The sequence below is a fragment of the Verruconis gallopava genome, assembly GCF_000836295.1.
Source record: "Verruconis gallopava strain CBS 43764 unplaced genomic scaffold supercont1.4, whole genome shotgun sequence".
In the NCBI taxonomy this organism is placed as follows: Eukaryota; Fungi; Ascomycota; class Dothideomycetes; order Venturiales; family Sympoventuriaceae; genus Verruconis; species Verruconis gallopava.
Window position 1 is genome coordinate 840122 of NW_015622140.1, and position 19140 is coordinate 859261.

Consider the following 19140-nt stretch of genomic DNA (forward strand, 5'->3'; position numbering starts at 1 on the left):
GATATGAAGAATCAACTAGTGCTATGCCTGGCTCTCGATTCGAAAGACTCCATTCGCGTGTGAGCGACGCAAGCGTATTTTAAGAGCATTCTCGTTTCCGATCCCGACGGCAGCAACGTCGATTATAAAATGAACTCGACCCCGATTCCGACGGCAGCAACATCGATTACAAATGAATTTTCTGATGTCATAGTGGATTGAGGTCGTTGGTCGCTCAAACATCTCGTAAAGGCTTTCGCACGGTCAGTTACGAGTCTGGCCAAGTGTAGGGCGGAGGAAAAATGCGCCGAGCCCCAGCCAAGAGGGCCATATTGGGCCGATCCATGCTGCGCTGCGATTGGCCTGCTCGTTCACGATATACGAGCCCTGGATTTTGTCCCCACTACTCGTAAAACTTCACGCAAAGTCTTTGCATAACGTGAAGATGGCACAAGCACGTTTCTTCCGCCTCGCGCCATTTGGTTTCCAAATGCCCAAGACGGAGAGATTCAAGACGGGCGTGTCCGGATATTCCCCTTGGCTTAACGAACGAAGACTTCTTGTTTCTTAGCGTGAAGTGTGACTCCATGGACATTCCGCCCGCCGTAACGCTATATGTGTGCAGCGTCCGTCATGCTGCCATCAAGTATATATTCTTTATGTTGACCAGCTTCATGAACTGGATTCTTGAAAATACCATAGAATACAAAACCATCAAAAATACAACATTATCTGTATACATTGGACCACATTCTTACCTGCATATTCTCGTTGGCACACCGCGTGCCAGCTCACTATGTCAAACATGGCCAATCTCAGCACACCAGTTGAAGCTCACTTGGAGAAGGCAAAGACAGTGGAAGAACCTGTCAGCTCGAGATCATCACAGACTTCTACATCAACACCTCCTGCTCTACCCGTGTTTAACCCGGGCTGGCGGTTCAAGCTGGCGTTCTCATCGTTGTCCGTGGTTACTCTGATGGTGGCCCTTGATGCGACCTCACTTTCTGTTGCTTTGCCTGTCATGGCGAAAGCGCTAGGAGGCAGTGCGATCGAAGCCTTCTGGTCAGGAACAAGTTTTTTGCTAACAAGCACCGTTTTCCAACCAGTTCTCGGCAACTTCAGTCACATCTTTGGTCGCAAGCCTTTGATCCTTGGGTCGCTTGTTCTATTCGGCATCGGCGCGATCGTAGCAGCAGTTGCCAATAATTTCACTGTTATCCTCGTGGGTCGTTCCATTCAGGGTATCGGGGGAGGTGGAGTGATTGCCTTGACTGAAATCATTTCTACCGACATGGTGCCCTTGAGAGAACGAGGTAAATGGTTTGCTTTTATCAGCAGCATGTGGTATGTTCAACAGAAGAAATCATCGAGCGTTGAAGCTAATTTTCGGAAGGGCGCTTGGAACAGTCATCGGACCATTGCTCGGAGGTGGCCTTGCACAAGCAGGCGAATGGAGGTGGATATTCTGGATCAATCTCCCATTTATTGGCATTGGCGGCACTATGGTCATCCTCTTCTTGAAGTTGAATTTCCCAACAAGCGACTTTGCTGAGAAGCTGAGGCGGGTCGACTGGATCGGCACTGGCAAGTATCCCTTGGATGTGCTCGATGACAGAAACTGACTTGCTATAGTTGTTTTTGTCGCTGCGACCGTCGGATTCCTCATTCCAATCACTTGGGGAGGTGTGCAATACTCTTGGTCAAGCTGGCGCACACTTGTGCCTCTTCTTGTTTGTGCCGCCGCCCTTATCGGTTTTGTTGCCTACGAGGAGTGGCTCGAAAGACGTGGCCGCGAACCAACCATCCGTATGAGCGTACTCAAGCATCGCACCGCAGCAGTGACCTACGCAACTACTTTTCTCCATGGAATGATACTTTGGAGTATTGTGTACTACCTGCCGCTGTATTACGAGGCAGTCAAAGAGTATTCCCCTATCCTGTCTGGAGTTGCTCTCTTCCCGCAAAGCTTCACGGTCGCGCCAGCATCTATGGCCGTGGGCATTGCTATCGCGATAACCGGGAAATATACTATCTTTACGTGGACTGGTTGGGCCATTACTGTGCTTGGAATGGGCTTGCTCACTCTTCTAGATATCGGTACAAGCGTTCCAGCCTGGATTTTCCTCAATCTGGTCTCTGGATTGGGCACGGGAGTTCTTTTCTCCGCAATGGCCCTCGCCGTGCAAGCTGCATCGACAAACGAAAACATGGATTATGCTGTAACTTTGTTCAGCTTCTTCCGCGGCGCCGGTCAGACAGTTGGCGTTGCCGTTGGTGGCGTTATTTTCCAAAACCAAATGAAGAAAGAAATCCTCAAGCGTTCAATTATCGCCGCGAATGCTAATGAATGGTCTCAAGATGCAAGCGGGCTTGTTGCTATTCTAAAAGCGATGGCCGACGGACCTGTTAAACATGCTCTCCAAGAGGCATACGTTGACGCAAACAAAATGGTCTGGATAGTCATGACTGCTTTGGCTGGCGTAGCCTTCATCATTAGTTTATGGACCGAAGCTCTCCCACTTGACAGGGCGCTTGAGACGGAGCAAAGTTTCAAGCACAAGGAAAAGCACGCTGATGAGGAGGAAAGCAAGGCAGCCACTTAAAGAGTTAGTAGAATTAGATCGAAGTATTATAATGGGTATAGTGAAGGACTGGCGACTTGCCTGCTGATGTAATGGTTTTATATGATGTTGTAATATTATTTTAACAAGATAAGATGTAGATGGAAATTTAGATAACACTAGAGCATAGTTAATCCTTATCTCAGAAAGAGTATGGCCAATATAAGCCTAAGATTGAGTAATTGCCCGGTGAACAAATGCGACTTTGAAGTGATTAACAACTCAAAAAGAGATGAGATTTTCTACACCTCCATTTGAGAGACTACCTGCAATTGAGAATAAAGAAAAATGTGAAAGTGAGTGCTCTTTGTCGGATCGATATACGCGAACTCCAGAAATGTCACAAGGGCCAATGCGATATGCCTTGGGCGCTAAGGCAAGGAAAGTCACTCCACTTCTTCCCAGCGATTTTCTTGCCAGCATCTCAACTCTTGGTCTTCGATGGCATCACCGAATCTCGTCTCGTGCATCATCAAGACAATTGAGAGGCTTGAAAGATAGCATTGTTACCGTTCAGTAGTCACTCGAAGCTGTACAGAACGCAATCACCCTGACCTTCTCCACAACGACGACGACGAAGACGCCGACATCCTTACGTCCATCTATGGTACGCCATGAAAGGAGTCGATCATAATTTTCGGGGACTCTATGCCGTCGGAAGTTTAAATTGCTAGGAAATGCGCTGGGTTGCACCAAAAAAAGAGATAAGCAAAGTCAGCAGCAATCAACTTAATTCCTTCCGCGATATGTACGCCTCGATTTCAACCGTCCTCTAGTACCACCTCCTCTTCCTCCTTCCGTCAATTTAGTCGCCATGTATGGTGCTGGGAAATCCAGCTACGTCTGGTCTTAAGAAGAGACGAGAACCAGCGATACAAAAGAGCAACATACTGGAAGTTGGGGCAGATTTGCCAACATCCATGAAAACCTGGAATGGTAATATCTTGATTATGCAAACACTTGTGAGTCACTAAGGCAGAGAATGACTTGTCGTGCGATGAACGCAACTAGCCACAGGACATTTCTTCGCAGAATACTTGTATGAGCCAGGATTTCATGTCCGCGGGCCTCAATATATCTGATATTTTACGTGGCGCCTGGCGTTTTCTTCAACGAACTGGTCTCGTTCACTTAATAGATTCGAAGCAGCGCAAATTGTGCTTAACAGGAACGTGCATGGCAGGCATCTTCGCCAAAACGATCCTCGTAAGTCGACTGGTTATTGCGCTTAGTGCATAAGCGGATGTGTTAGTGAAAACGTCGAAAAGAGCTTGGACATGTATGTGACCTCGCCTCAGCGTAGGTGCATCTATCGTGGACATTGCGCTATGAACATCAGCCAGCATTGCTTTCAGTGGCTATTGCGCGGCTCGGCGACGATACTATCTGCCATTCACACGCTTTTTGTGGTGATTTTGCGTGGAGCGGACGAGTAGAACTTACTTCCTGCAGGGATCAGAAACATTATTCTTTGATGTGTATTATTCCAAGCATAAGGGCCAGGCCGTTGTGAAAAACATGCACGATCTCTGGATTGGCTTGTGTTTTCGCGCAGCACAGGTTTCCACCAAAGACTCTCGAAGCCATCCATCGGTGCCTAGGGTGGATTAGCTCCGGCAAACCCGATGAAGCGTACGTCAAACTCTGTGCTGATTCACCTAATGCGCCTCCGGAGGCGGTGGAAACCAACGAATGCAGTATTTGGACTCAGCGCACATGGTTCACAGGCTTTCAGCGCTGTTGTGGAAGCACAGACTCGAAGCGGGGAAGTCATGCTCAGCCTGGGTAGGTCGCCGGGGCTGCACCTGGCAGTCACCTAGACCGGCACAACAGAGGCGCGGATAAAGCCACAACGACGTTCAATAATTACAGAAACAAGCTTGGAAAGTAGCTTGAGCTCTAATAAAGCACACCTTCTGAATTTCAAAGCGACTTACTTTCTGGTTGTCTTCCAGCTTTGCTACTGGATTTTGGCTTTGTCTGAGGAACAGAGACACCACCGATGGGTGCTGCCTTAGTCAGGCATCAATGAAAAGCACCTCTCGACCAATTTCTTTGCAACAACCTCCCACCCACTCAACACACTGCCGCATCACAAACGCGACAATCCCATCAACTTCATTGTGTTAACCACTTCTCGTTTACTTCCCCTATCGCGAGCAGTCGCCCGAGCGCTAGTACGACCTGTGTTGACTTCGCCCTCTGACGCAACCGTCGTGACGCGTCCACGCCTTGCGTGATATCCATATAACCACCTTGCACACAACTCTTCTCACCAACGCAATGGCTGATGTCGCGTCTGCACCCACGCCAGCAACTAATGAGCCTGCTGAACAACCTAGCGCATCTTCGACCACAGACGCGTCCGCTACCGCGCCTCCGGCCGTGACCTCCGACGCACCAGCGACAGGTGATGAGCCAGGAAAGAAGGCGACAGAGGATAGTAAGTGTGATCAGTTTCTAGTGTCGCGATCCACATGTTCGTAATATGCCAGATTGCGACGCATCTCGCCCTCGACCAGTCTCAATAGTATACAACTACAGACGCAATTTAGCGTAAAAGAGATGGCATCAAGCAATTCTTGCGATGGGTAGATATTTTCAGGCACAACGATATCCTCGATAGTGTGATGCTTAAAACTATGACCGCCCGTCTCGGAGTCAAGCCTAGTGGGCAAATGCTTGTCGGCGCGCGAGCTTCAAGCACTGTGCGATCCAATCTAAGGCGTAATCTACGAGCTCCCCATTCACAAACGCGAAATTTCTGATTCTTGGCTGGAGTTTTTGACGATTCTAACGTGTATTCCAGGCGCTGTTCCCCCTACCAATGGTGCAGCATCATCCAAGAAGGACAAGCGCAAGTCCACAGGCACTTTACCAGAGAGCAAAGGCAAAAAACTCAACCGTAAACAATCTAAGATCGACCTAAATCTCGATGTCCAACCCGGCGAGCTTTGGCTTGCTGTCATGAAAGGCTATAAGAATTGGCCGTGTATTATTTGCGACGAAGATATGCTCCCGGAGACTCTCCTGAGCAAGCGTCCCGTAAGTGCTATGCGTCCTGATGGCTCATACCGTGAGGATTTCCTTCCCGGTGGAAAAAACGCTCGTGACCGTCGATATCCGATCATGTTCCTGGGCACGAACGAGTTGTAAGTTTTGTTTGGACATTATTGTTTTCAACCTGCTAAGAACTCTATGTAGCTCCTGGCATGTCAACACTGATCTGCGCCCGTTCAGTGTCGAGGAGGCCAAGAAGATCATAGAAGAGCACAGCAAGAAACCACTGCAGCCGAAATCTCTATGGGCCGCGTATCAAGTCGCAGCTGAGGGCCACGACCTTGCTTACTTCAAGGATATGCTAGCCGAAGCCGAAAGGTTATTAGCTGCTGAACAGGAGGCTGCCGCCGAAGAGGAGCGTCTGCGCGAGGAGGCTGCCGCTAAAAAGGCTGCGGAAGACGTAGAAATGGCCGATGCGGAAGCCGAAGCCGAATCGAAGGGCAAGAAGGAAAAGAAACGCAAAGCTCCGAAGGACGACGAGATAGATGCCGATGGCAAGGTTAGTGCAGCTACGCTTATATCAGGATCTCGCTAACACTGTAATAGCCATTAAAAACACCAAAAAAGCTGAAGATTAAACCACCTCAAGAGAAGGAGACACCAGCTGATAGCGCAACTAAGACAAAGAAGCAAAAGAAGAAGGATGGCAAGACAGTCGAGTCGCCAAAGCCAGCCGCACAGGAGACTCCAGAAGAGGCACATGAGAAAATGCAGAAGACAATACTGTTTCTTCGCCATAGATTGCAAAAAGGCTTCCTTTCGCGTGACAAGCCGCCAGAGGAGAGTGAGATGCCAGGTATGCATGGGCATATGAAGACGCTCGAGAATTACAGAGATCTTGACGGCTCCATCATAAAAACTACCAAGATCAACAAGGTTCTCAAAGCAATCATCAAGCTTGCAACTATTCCACGCGAGCACGAGTTTCAGTTCAAGAAGCGCGCGCAAGACATCCTGGCTAGCTGGGGCAAGCAATTGGAGGATACCACAGGCACACCTGTGCCACCTGCAACGAACGGTGTCAAAGACGATGGGAAGGAACAGGTTGAGGAGCATAAGCCTACGGAGTCACCAGAGCAATCTTCAGCTGTGGACGAGTCAAAGAAAGAGGGGACACCAGAAGGTCCAGAGACAAAATCAGCAGAGCCAGTGGCGCAAGTGGAGCAGGCAGCAGCTTAGGCGTCAAAGCTCTTTCCTTGCCTTCATCTTTGCGCCCGGCTTCGCAAGAGCAGCTACTTGGAGCTGCTTTCGTACCTCATATCTTCTCGATCTTGGAACAGTATCTAGTTAACAAGTGCTAGGGATCATATTTCCCATCTCGCATTCGGAGTTGTACATTTTTGCAGCTTATTTTGCTGCAGGGGGCTTTTCATAGCTATCCTTCACATCTAGGTTCTTTCAGGTCCTGTGCATTTTGGGGCCATTTAGGAGGCCGGTACTTCGTTCGCGAACTTGTCCGTGGGGCTACATTAGCTAGCAAGTTTGGCGTTGGAAAGGAAAAGGGCCGCATGTGCACAAAGGGTTTGCTTTGGAGGCAATGCGAGAGCCCACAATCTCAACCCAATGGGGTACGATCATTGTATGTGCTCGTGGATAAATCAACAGGCCTAGGTTCATGACAAGCGAATTGCTTCTTACCTTCTACCGCTTTCTGTGGTTTTCTCATCTTCTGCCATGATTTTCGTGAACGCAGTTGTTAACATGCCCGCCCTTAGAAATCTTTTTGTAGCCGTAACCGTGCCTGGAGTTGCTCATCCCTCTACCAGTCCGGACTTGTCATCCCGTACCCACGGCAGGCCCAGTTTATGCATCTCCACCGCGAGCTGAAAGATGTAATCGAAGCTTTCACACATAGTTTTCGCCTTGTGCACGTTATCGCCCCACACATACACGCCATGCCTTCGCACCAGCACAGCATAACTGTCGGGAAATTTTTCCATGGCTGCTTCCAAACTCTCTGTCAGATCCTCCTCGTGTGCAGTGTTCTCAATGATCGGTACACGCAACCGGTCCCAGTAACTTAGAGCACCCGGCTTGCCTCTACCCTTTGCGATGCCTTTAATCTGTTCGAGGTGCTCAATTTCGAAGCAAGCATCAGGTCCAAACTGCTTTTCTACAAGCAATGTGATAAGGACGGCCCACTGAGAATGGGTGTGTATGCAGCAGCCGGCTCCGCGGTCAAACGCAGCTAGGAAAAGCGGCGTGCATTGAGAAGGTTTAAGGTTTTGCGGTTTGCGGAGGTACTTTTTGGCCGGGTAAGCCAGAACAAAGAGGTCAGTAGCCTTCATACGTTCCTTTTGGACACCGCTGGGCGCGATGTAGATGTTGCCCGTGCTTGTGTCACGAATGGACGTGCCGCCACCAGTACCCGTCACCTAGGATAGCGTATCAGAAGATTATATAACATGTGACGCAGATACAGTTTCCTCGAAGCATACCCATCCTAAGCTATAGAAGTTGCGGCAAAGATCCGGAATGAGATTTGCTGGGTGCTCCGGGTCCGAGGACGTGATGAGAGCTTCGCCTGATACATCATCCTGCTCGCCATGAGGGAGGTTCGCAGGCGCAGACATTTTAAATTCGGGGTTTCCCTCTCTCCTCAGGGAGCAGGAGTCTAGGTTTTTGCGCTGCGAGGATGGCCTTGGTGTTCTCAAAATGGCTTATTGCCGCCGTCGAAAAAAAAAAAAACACGCCGGTGCTTTTCGCGCGGGACAGGGTCCACTGCCTGACGGGTCTGACGCACGTGGGCCAATTCAAGCTTGTTTAGCGTGAGTGATGACGAGCTCCGGCGCCATATACGCGAGAAATTATGTGCATAGAAACGACTTGGCCAGCTGAAGACCAGCAAACGTGTCGGACGTGATAAGAGCGTGAACGGCCTCGGTGCATCTGCAAATGTGCTCAGGTGACATGGGTTAGAACTACAGCTTTCATTTTGTCTAGAGCTACTGGGAGGAAACTGCACGATCTATCTACTCTGATATGCTGCTGCGGAGCGAGGCATGGCATGTTCTGCCTGGTATCATATTTGACGCTAGTCGCGACGTTCGATAGACTATGTACGTACGTAGGTTGAGCATCAAGTGGAAGGAGCTTCGCTAGTGGGGGCTGGAGTCTCCGTTTTGGTCTCCGTGTGCTTCGCCTCCTTCTTCTTGCCGGTGAGGAACGATTTCGCCTTGTCAAGCAGGCTCAACTTGTTCGGATCGTGGGAATGGCCGCCGTACTTTTCTTTGTGAACGTTGCCCCCTCCGCCACGCTACATGGGTCGAATCAGTGCCGTGAAGAAGAGGGTCTAGGATGATGACCACTTACACCCGTGTGAAAGTCCTCATGGCCTTCATGAGGAATTTCGTTGACCTTGGGAACTATGTCCATTGACGGCCTCTTCTCTGGATGCTCCACGATGTTACCGGCGCCACCACGCTGCGATCGGGTGAGTGAGTGCGATGGCGTGGTTACTAGACAGAATGGTCACGGCTTCACATACACCTGTTGAGTAATCGCCCTCGCCAGCGCCTACGATGCCCTCACGTACGATACCACCATCCGTGTACTCGGTGTTATCGTGGCCAACGTTGCCAGCACCTGTAAAGCATCAGTGCCCAGACTCTTATCTTTCGCGGATTTGCACGCGTACCACCGCGGCCTGTGGAATGGATTGGACCCTCTGCAGACATTTTCAGCTGCCGTCTCGGAGTTCGTTGCAGTACTTCAAAGGTTTCAAATCGAAGGCAGGAGAGGCAGGGAAGATGCTGGGTGACTGAAAATCGTCGGGAATTGACAGAATATGTAGCTTGCTCAAAAGTAAGGTAGGTACTCAACCTGAACCAGCCAGTGGCCGAGCATTATGACGCAACGCTGGTCGACTGGCTGCTCTTCAGTTGGATGACAGTGGGATGTGCATCTCTTGGCTTCGCTAGGCCATAAGACATTGCGCGAAGCTTCTCACAACGAAAAGGGTGTGGTCATTGTACCAGGAAAGAGATTTTGTGATTCAATTAATGCGGTCCAAGCCTAAGCCGCGCCGCCGGGTTCGTGTCTCAAGCCAGTAAATTTCGCGGACGGCCAGACTGAGGTACTAATGATGAGGTGATGTCTTTGGAAATAGGAGATAAGCCAAAGCAATGTCATTCGACAGCCTTCCTGCATGACTACGCCAAGACTCGTGGAGGCAGTCGGCGTGATGTGAAAAGGTTCGAATCGTGGCTGGGAGCGTTTCTTTCCTTTTTTTTTTCTTGCCTGCGCAGGACGTGGTCTGGGAGGGGACAAAGAAAGCACAGGGAGCATGACATGCAGAAGAATATCGACTCGAAAAATTTCACGAGCACATGCCAGAAATATCAACTTAACAACCTTCGCAACCGAGCCGCTCAGGGCCTGGAATATTCATTCGGCGCGTATCTTTGCACATCCAACCCTTGGTCTCTGACCGGCGGCAAGCGGGATGCCTGACCAAACGATCGCGATGAACTGGAAAAGAGCATGGCACACAAGTTTGAAAGCGGCAAAAGACTGGCATCGCAACGTTCAAACGCTATCTATAACCTCTAATCACGAGGCTCTCTATTGGTATCTTCTTCGTTTTATCGTCTCTTCTTGCTCTCTGGTCCTCTATCATCTACGTCTTTGGCACCCACAATAGCCAGGCCATCACCGATGCCCTGGTGAATTCCCGCCGTGACTCCGGAGATCCACCAGACGCTCATGTCGTTCAAGGCCTGTCCAACCTTGCCATCATTCATCCTGCCAATAGCGCCTGTGACCTGCAGGCCGGTCTTCATGAAACTTTCACATGTGTGCACACTGCAGGCAAGCACGCGTTCCGAAACTTTATGCTTTCGCTCGTACTTGTACAGGATTGCAAGGCAGTGCTTGATGTAAGGGAACAGGAAATGCGTGATGATGAATATCTGCACCACCATGCTCGCAATGACCTGTTTCAGAATGGACGAGCTGCCTGGCCGAGCCGTTTCGGTTGAGCTTTGGCACTGCGCCAATTGTCCGATTTCTGGCGAGCTTGCTATTGGTGCAATCTGCTGAACCTCAGGAGGTACTGAGGACCAGACACTCATCTTCTCGTCTACAGTCAAGTTTTTAGGTAGGCCTCTTAGCAGGTATGTGACGCCATGTATATACAGCGATCGGCTCAACGAGGTCTTCGAGTCGGTGTTGTTACCTTGCGGTCTCCTTTTATCTTCTTGAGCGGCTATGTTGAGGAGGCTCAGGCCTATAAACGGCGTGTCAATGACAGAATGAAATTCTGACGGACTGAGGCCATACCTTGATTGGCAAAAATCCATAAGATCCCGCTGTTGTTCTCCAGCGGATCCACAGACGAGCAAGCTGACATTGGTCGCAAGGGCAAGTCCAAATCTCCTTCGTTATCGGACTCTGGCTCCGAGAGTGAAATCCGAGATCGATATCCTGGGGGTGGTGTGCCCAGATCAGGAAACACTTCGCTGATTTGTCCGCCGTTATTTGGAAGAGATACCTCTGTGCTGATGGTGTATTGGCTCATTGACCGTCGCAGCGAAGAGATCTTCCTTATACGTGTTCTGACGATCTTGGGGATCACTGAATAGAGAAGCGAGTTTCTCTCATCGCTTGTTGACGATAAAGTGTCCCTGTGTATTTGTTGTTCCATGGCTTCTGGATCAAGCACGACAAGACGACAAATCTTTTGCGTGCGCGCGCGCACACACACACACACACACACACACACAGTGATTGACTACCTTGAGGGAGCGAGAGGAGAGACTGGTGTCAGCTTTCTCGCTGTGACGGCAGCTGTGATAGATATGGCCGCGAAACTAACCGCCGACAAAAAATGGCATGCGGGCATGTTTCTGACATCTGCATGTGAAGACGTTGATAATTGTGCATACCTAGCTTGTTGAGAACCGGGATCTGTGCCCTGCCTCAGCCGTGTATAGTGGCGGATCGCAAAGGATAACAAGGGTAGCACGGAATGTTAGCATCGAAGCAAGATTTCCTCCCGTTGAGATAGCGCCCAAGCTAGGATACTGATTCTCCCAGTCCAAGGGTCCAAGCGCGTTTTCCAACGAGGCATGTGATGATGATGATGATGATGATGGTGATGCGGAAATCTCAAACAAGGCCCAGCGCAACGTGATGGCCGCCTGCCTCACACAATCAATTGCTTCGGAAGCAAACTATACTGGTACATTGATGTAATTTACAACCCCAAGTATCGCCAGTGCTATGCAACCGGAAAACATTCAAGTTCGTCTATTCGAAGCCTTACCATTCCGGGCCATCTTCAAAGCCCTGCCTCTCAAGAGCACCGACAACACTCCCAAATTGTCCATTCAAGTGCTCAAATGCAGCGTCTTCCTTCATTCGGGTGTAGAACACGGGACAGTCCCTGCTGTCACATTTGATTTCATCCTCAAAGCCGAACCCCGAACAGCTTCTGCAGATGTCACGCAGATTTCTGACTCGCTTCTCTGCGTCCCGTCTTCGCGTCCGCAACGCATACAAGACCAAAGCAGGCTGCTTCATGCATCTTTCGCACAAGAGCGGCGGCGGTGTTTGGCCTGAATTGTTTGCCGACAAGGCTGGCAACGGCGCAAGCTTCGCACGACATACTAGACAAGTCGTACTTTGCAGGTACGCCTCTAAAGTTTTCTTCGTTCCGCCGAGACCGGTATTAACGCATTGTGCTGGCGTCCGAATGGCCCGGATTCGCTGTAATTTTGGCATTTCATCGTACCAAGCCCGTACGTTCGCTCCAACGAGATTGAAAATCCGCTCGAGTGGCGGTATTATATTTTTTGTGATGTAGTATTCCGCATCAAGTTCAAGCTGGTCGTTGTTTAGTAGCTGTTCGGGATCTACGCAGCGATCTATAAGTCGAGCGCCTGGTGCGCCTGTGATGACCACATAAGGCACCCTTTCGCCGTACTGTGGTTCCAATCTCGCATCTTGAAGCATCCTCCTCGTCGCAACAAGAGCTCCTGGAGGCGGAGGACCTCTGTCAGAGTATGACCCCAGCTTGACTTCCCTTGCGAATAAGAAATCTTGGATAGAAACTTTGCCAGCCATGATCTTCATGCATTGAGCTTGAAAGTAGTTCTTGACCTTGCTTAAATCCTGTGTGCGAAATAGCAGTTTGAGTGCTTTCTCTTCAATCTTTTGATCGGCTGGTGTGCCGTCTCGCCTCACCGTCTCAATGCCTTTTGCATCAAATTCTGGCTCTTGTTGACTCTTGTGTTCGTATTTGAACCCTACGTATCGTTTTTTGGCCAACAAGACGCAAGGATGATATACTTTCTCAAATTTGAGCTTGATTGGTCGAGGATTAGCATTTGTGACGGCCTCGGCAATTTCCTGCCCAATATCAAATGCTGCTTCTCGAGTGCGCCCCTTCAAATAGACAAAGATTGAGTCAGTATCGCCGTATACTACCTCAGCTCCCCATCTTTCAACAGAGTGTATCAGTGCTATGGCCTTCTCAAGTGTCTCACGGCCAGTCTGGACAATGCTATCGGCGATCTCTGAGCACGGCATGCGCCCACTGAACGACGCAGAAGTATAGCCGTAAGTAACATTCGCAAGGAGCTTTAGAGCAAGCTGTCTGTTATTGAGAAGTTGCTGCAGAATTTTATCGTCCTTGTCCTCCTTCATGCCACTTTTAATCATCACTCTGGTTTCCAGTATTTCACTTAACATCTTTGCTAATAAACTTTTCCGCATCTCCGGTTTGACATACATAATTCCGTTCGGTGCGATATTGATGTGGTCTTGGACAAGTTCGAGTAGACGTGGTTCCCGCTTAAAGTCTGTGAAGCCCATCTTGTTGGTACCCCGCCAATTGACGACCCGACCGAGGAAAGTCGAATAGCAATAGTTGTATGCAATCATAACGCTGGGGTACAATGACTGAAAATCGAGAACAAGTAAAGGAGATGGGTAGAATGCGGACTGTGGCTCCATTACCAGGGGTAAACATTCAAGAGCGTTCTGTTGTCCCACTTGTTTTCTTGATGGAGATACAAGAATGTAGTTTTCTGGTTTTGCTATTCGGAACATTATTGACTCAACCTTGAACTGCGAGCCGCGCGAAAAAACGGAGAAGAAGTCAACACCAAGCAGGCGCGCTTGCTCCGATGTCCGAGGGATAAGGTCGTTTGCTTCCAGGATCTGCAGGTTGATCTGCGCTCGAGTGAGGAAGTAGTTCACTGTCTTGGCAATATCTCTAGATATACCACTTCGAAACCATCTTGTAAGATCTGAAAACGCATAATGGGGTATGCGTTTGTGCAATAAGTGAAAGACAACATTCTCCATTGTATATTGGCGCAAATTGAGTTCCCCTCGCATGGCCCGCGAGATATTGATCATATGCCTGCCGGTGATGCGAATAGAAGATGTCGTTTGAAAGCCCCATCGATCAGCATCTTTGCCAAATCGACCGTGTGATTGACTCTTGACCCGCGATAGTTCGTTGCAAAGGTCAAATTCATACTTGACACGCGCACGTTCGATTAGGTAGCCCCAAGAGCCGTTGTGCACCTCAAAGCCAGTCAGGATATCTGGATCAACCTCGCGAACTATGTCGACAAGTCTATTGAGCAGCTCGAGTTCATCCTCCTCGTTCTCGACTTCTATGGTAGTCAATCGATTCATATGTTTTGCAACTCCATCATCATCCGAAAGCACCAGAATGCCGGTCTTATATACTGAGTTTGCTGTCTTGACGTCGACTTGAGTGCTCCACGCAATACAGGAAATTTCGTCTTCAGCGGGATCTGGTGCTAGCTTGCCTCGTGTGTTCACATGTACCTCCAAGCTCATCAGCGTCATGTACTGTGTTTCGTGTTCAACACTTGTCTTTTTTTGCACTTGGGAATATTTGAATCCGTGCTTGTTTCTTTGTGTTGGACCATCTAGTTGTGATAATTCAAGATGAAAATTGTCCATCATCTCAGCATCCGCTGGTGACCTGTCAAGACATCCTAAACCATTGTGACCAGACTCTAAACTGTTCGAAGCTAAAGAAGGCCACTGGCTCACTTCAGTAAAAGAGGGTGGCGAGACTGCATATTCCCAGTTCTTTAGAGAACACATTTTGCGGCGTCGATAGTATATCATTTCCTCTTTTGATTTGTCCCGTACGACACTAGGCTTTTCACCTGCAGCTGCTGCAGAGTTACCCAAGGGATCAAAATCCGCAAGAAATGGAACGGTTGTGCTCTCAAGTCTGAATTCACGCCCAGCATACTCTCGAGACCGTTCAGGGACGTCCTTCTCATCGCCGTAGAAAGCGTCTTGGTAGATGACAGGAGGCAGGCCATACTCAAGCATCGACACAGAGACTTCATCAGCACTTGGAGGTAATTCTGACAAACAAAATACCCGACCTTTGCAAATGGGAAATGCCTTTGATAAATGACTGGCCATCTGTAGCATCACAGGCGATGCCCCAATGATTCCAGAACTCAGCTCAGACGAGGCCAATTTCAAGTTAGTAAAAGGCGTGATAGGCGACCCAAAATCTGATTTTTCATTGCTTGTCTTCGGAGCCGTCAATGCTGACGTCTTTAGGTTGGAGTACTCAAGTCTTTGGCTTAATCTTAACTGCGTGTCTGGGTCATGGGCATGTTTGACCACCGGGAACGACAGTGTGCTCGAAGATTTGGTCCCTTGGGCCTTGATACTGCTTTGAGACAATTGGCTAGATGATGACGATGCTCCTTGACTTCCAGGTTTGGTTTGTGTGAAGGTAACTTTGCGAATTTTGGGGGCTCTCCCTTTGTGTGAAGAGTCACTGGGAGAACTTTGTGGACAAACTTGTGGCGTAGTTTCCAGCGCTTGATTCTTTATGGATATGTTGAAAGTTTCGTAGCTCTCATCACGTTGGAGCGTTTTTCTCTTCAAGACCTTCCGAACTGTTTTAGACTCCAAGGCATCTAATTCACGACGATCAGGTATATCGTCAGTCTCTTCATCTTGAATAAGCTTGTCAATTGAAAAATTTTCTTCCACTGTAATTGCGTGACTTCTGCTTTTGATTGCGCTTGGCCAGTCAGAATCCTTGAGGAGCTCGTCCTTCACACGGCGTTGGGAAAAGAAAATCTCCTTTGCAACTTCCTCGTCAGAGTAATAACTTTCTTCAATGTTGTCTAGGGTCTGCGAAATACTCTGCTCGTCTACTAGCACCTTTGATTCTTGTGTTGATGGCGGCATTCCGAGGTAGCCATTGTCGGCCTTCTCCAGATTGACCTGGTAAAGGTCCTCAACACTCTCAAATGCTGATTGGATATGACGTACACTATCAGATGATTTGAGAAAGCTGTCAAAGTTGACGTCCCGATATCCATCTGCTCTTTTTTCTTGGTTGATAATCTCGCACAAGAGCCGCCGATACTCCTCTTCGTGAATCCAGTCGCTTTTCTCAGCTCGCGGATCAGCACTCATGCTTACCATAGCTTCGGGTGGGAAAGGGCTGCTCCCCGGATCATTTAGCCCCATTTTTTTCTTTCGTCTGATGGTCTCATCACGCCAGAGACCTGCCATGGAATGCACAAACTTCTCATCTGGTTTCAGTTCGTGGAATCGCTCCATGAAATCATGGTGAATGTACCGCGGTCTAATCTCCCGTCGATTCGTGATGTCCTCTACACGAACATCAACCTCCAGGGTACAATGGCTTTGACGTTGAACTTCAGTCATATCAGACATCCACTCTGGTCGGATCGTCCCGGCATGCCATTTGTCTTTGGCATCTTCGATGTTCTCATATTCAGGCACAGGTGAACGAAAATAGACTTTTTCGCAATCGATAAATCCACAACCGAATAAATTGTAGTCACACATCCATTGAGCCAGATACTGCAAATGACTCTCATGAGGTTGCATGAACCGGGCAAGCACAGCGCCTTGCACGAGTAAGTCCGCAAGTCGGGTCATATGCAATGGGTTGAGTAAGTACACCTTAAGGAAAGGCTTCGCGCCAACATTGTATCCAAAGAAAGGAACTCCCCTGACGAGAGAGACATGAGCAACGAATGTTCCGGCGGAATGATCATACGGATTGCGGCGGTACGATAGAGAAAGTGCATGGTTGATAGAAAGGATTAGTGATTCGATGAAGCCATGTACCTCGTCGTCTTCCAAGCCTCCTTCGTATGGTATGTATAAGTAAGGAAATGCGCCATGGATATGCGCGCAAACCTTTTGGCCACTCTCGGTAGCGCCAAAGACACGGATAACAGGAACAGTGGGAGCTTGATTCTGGCCCTGACGCTTTATCCTTTTCAGCTGTGGGTCAAAGGTAGTGGGAGTGGCTTGATAGTGATCGATACAATTCAGGCGGAAGCGAAAGGGGCGTGGGAAGCCATCCATCGTCGACGAGACTTGTCCCTGTAAATAGTGTCATTCTAGAGACAGGTATTATTCCATCTTCGAGATTTCCCCGTCAAAGATGGAGTAGGAACCCAAATACGCGTCATGTTGTTTGTTTGGTAAAAGCGCAAGCGGTTTACATGACTCTCGCACGTGAAGGCAGCATGTTCTGCCTTAATGCCTTATAGGTGGTTCACCTAGTTGATGGTATTGCGATGCTGCACCCTGTGTCGATTTGCTTTCTGAACGTAAAACACAAGCTTATATTCAAGGCTCTCCAACACTGGGGATTTACTAGCCATGTCTGGCACGTTTCGCGGACAGCCGAAGAAGCCAGATGTCAACGCAGCTGCAAAAGAGCGGAATGAATACATCCCTAACTTCATCGCAAATAAACCCTTCTATGTACCAGACACTGGGAATGACTCTAAGGACTACCTCGAGCATCAGCGCCTTCAAAAACAGCAGGATGATTCACTAGCAAAGGCGCAATGGTACGACCGTGGCAAGAAAACTGGACCTGCGGCGACAAAATTCCGCAAAGGTGCATGCGAGAACTGTGGATCGATGACACACAAGGCTAAGGACTGTTTGCAACGGAAACGAAAATTCGGTGCTAAGTTCACAGGGCGAGATATTGCAGCAGACGAGACCATTACCAATGTCAACTTAGGTTGGGATGCTAAACGCGATCGATGGAATGGCTATGATGCGACGGAGTATCAGCAAGTTGTGGATGAGTACCATGAATTAGAGGCACTCAAAAAGGCTACACAAGGGAATCAAAAAGGCAGCGAGGAAGGCGAAGGTGATCGCTACGAAGAGGAGACAGACATGGGCAGACAACAGCAGAATAGCACAAGGCAGTTACGTTTGCGAGAAGACACCGCAAAATATCTACTCAATCTCGACCTTGACTCTGCAAAGTACGATCCGAAAACCCGGAGTATGGTCGATAAGGGGGCCACATCAGATGCTGCTTCAGCGCTGGTTGCCGAGGAGGGTTTTGTAAGAAAAAGTGGCGATGCTGAAGAATTCGAGCGAGCGCAAAGATATGCATGGGAGATCCAACAAAGAGGTGGACCTAACAAAATACACCTACAGGCAAATCCAACAGAAGGAGCGTTTTTGCGCAAGAAGGAGCTGGAAGAGGCAAAAGCAAAGAAAGAAGCCAGACAGAAGATGCTACTGGAAAAGTATGGTGTTCAACCTACTCCAGCACCTTCAAAAGATACTGCAGTCGTTGAATCAGAACAGTTCGTCGAATATGATGAACGTGGAAGGATAAAAGGCTTGCCGAAGGTTAAGACAAAATCAAAATATGCTGAGGACGTATATATCAATAATCATACATCGGTCTGGGGATCATGGTGGTCAAACTTTCGGTGGGGCTACGCTTGCTGCCATTCTTTTATCAAAAACAGCTATTGCACTGGCGAAGAAGGCAAGCATGCATTCGAGGAGACAGATCGGTTACGCTCCGGTGCGGATCTAGATACTGATTCTGTTGAGGTTTCGAAGCAATTGCCATGGCAAGAAGACACAATGGGGCAGCGTATGCCGTATGATTCCAGCAGCGATCCAAAGGCTAGCTCAGATGTGCAGGCAGATGCAGAGAAGAGGAAACGAACAATTGATGAAATGAGGGGTGATCCAACAGAGGATGAGATGGAGGAATACCGTCGAAAGAAGATGGCCAGCCATGACCCTATGATCCAAATGTTGGAAACATAATGGAAATGACTACAACGCAAACCTTTAAGCATTATGAAAAAGCGCCAGCGATCCTCGTGGTATCGACACAGCGTCATTCACTGTGTATTAATTCAATTTTAACTGCGAAAGAATTGATGTTCACTTCGTGTGATGTCTGTCCGAACTGAGCAACGTGCAAAAAAATCTTTGATTTTTGTGACAGCGCATGCAACTCCGTCTAGTAACAAATATATTGAGACAAAAGAATTTCTTTCCTTTATTGGGGACGCCCTGTATCAAAGGCAACAACTGCCAAATCTACAAATCATAATTCAAGATTCTCGTCGGTATCGGATCAAAGGTTCGTATTTCTCTGGTCATTCTCACTTGTAAGGCGGAGCTTGTTACTCGTAGG

The 19140-nt window shown here is 48.8% G+C and overlaps 7 protein-coding genes across 8 annotated transcripts; 3 read left to right on the forward strand and 4 right to left on the reverse strand.

Moving 5' to 3' along the window:
- The first annotated feature begins 423 nt into the window (after nucleotides 1-423).
- On the forward strand, nucleotides 424-2728 carry PV09_01735 (uncharacterized protein). The gene is made up of 3 exons (XM_016354672.1): nucleotides 424-1326; nucleotides 1376-1566; nucleotides 1615-2728. Exons 1-3 carry the CDS (start codon nucleotides 776-778, stop codon nucleotides 2583-2585), a joined length of 1713 nt encoding a protein of 570 aa, XP_016217684.1. The 5' UTR covers nucleotides 424-775; the 3' UTR covers nucleotides 2586-2728.
- Nucleotides 2729-3043: 315 nt separating this feature from the next.
- PV09_01736 (uncharacterized protein) lies at nucleotides 3044-7304 on the forward strand. The gene is made up of 4 exons (XM_016354673.1): nucleotides 3044-5046; nucleotides 5413-5755; nucleotides 5808-6162; nucleotides 6210-7304. Exons 1-4 carry the CDS (start codon nucleotides 4887-4889, stop codon nucleotides 6840-6842), a joined length of 1491 nt encoding a protein of 496 aa, XP_016217685.1. The 5' UTR covers nucleotides 3044-4886; the 3' UTR covers nucleotides 6843-7304.
- PV09_01737 lies at nucleotides 6788-8323 on the reverse strand. Of its 2 annotated transcripts, XM_016354675.1 has the most exons (3): nucleotides 8102-8323; nucleotides 7302-8038; nucleotides 6788-7114 (listed from the first exon to the last, which is right to left on the reverse strand). In XM_016354675.1, the coding sequence occupies exons 1-2, from the start codon at nucleotides 8234-8236 to the stop codon at nucleotides 7415-7417; spliced, it is 759 nt and encodes a 252-aa protein (XP_016217687.1). In that variant the 5' UTR covers nucleotides 8237-8323; the 3' UTR covers nucleotides 6788-7114; nucleotides 7302-7414. The 2 variants fall into 2 exon arrangements, with proteins under 2 accessions (XP_016217687.1, XP_016217686.1); XM_016354674.1 differs by having other exon boundaries at nucleotides 6788-8038.
- A 251-nt stretch (nucleotides 8324-8574) lies between these two features.
- PV09_01738 (uncharacterized protein) lies at nucleotides 8575-9876 on the reverse strand. Its single transcript, XM_016354676.1, has 4 exons — nucleotides 9301-9876; nucleotides 9151-9248; nucleotides 8976-9086; nucleotides 8575-8919 (listed from the first exon to the last, which is right to left on the reverse strand). The coding sequence occupies exons 1-4, from the start codon at nucleotides 9338-9340 to the stop codon at nucleotides 8743-8745; spliced, it is 426 nt and encodes a 141-aa protein (XP_016217688.1). The 5' UTR covers nucleotides 9341-9876; the 3' UTR covers nucleotides 8575-8742.
- Nucleotides 9877-10246: 370 nt separating this feature from the next.
- PV09_01739 (uncharacterized protein) lies at nucleotides 10247-11315 on the reverse strand (the record flags this gene model as incomplete). The annotated part of the gene is made up of 2 exons (XM_016354677.1): nucleotides 10944-11315; nucleotides 10247-10890 (listed from the first exon to the last, which is right to left on the reverse strand). Exons 1-2 carry the CDS (start codon nucleotides 11305-11307, stop codon nucleotides 10247-10249), a joined length of 1008 nt encoding a protein of 335 aa, XP_016217689.1. The 5' UTR covers nucleotides 11308-11315.
- Nucleotides 11316-11843: 528 nt separating this feature from the next.
- PV09_01740 (uncharacterized protein) lies at nucleotides 11844-17133 on the reverse strand. Its single transcript, XM_016354678.1, has one exon. The coding sequence runs from the start codon at nucleotides 17028-17030 to the stop codon at nucleotides 11925-11927; it is 5106 nt and encodes a 1701-aa protein (XP_016217690.1). The 5' UTR covers nucleotides 17031-17133; the 3' UTR covers nucleotides 11844-11924.
- A 140-nt stretch (nucleotides 17134-17273) lies between these two features.
- PV09_01741 (uncharacterized protein) lies at nucleotides 17274-18874 on the forward strand. Its single transcript, XM_016354679.1, has one exon. It carries the CDS (start codon nucleotides 17331-17333, stop codon nucleotides 18762-18764), a length of 1434 nt encoding a protein of 477 aa, XP_016217691.1. The 5' UTR covers nucleotides 17274-17330; the 3' UTR covers nucleotides 18765-18874.
- Nucleotides 18875-19140: the final 266 nt, after the last annotated feature.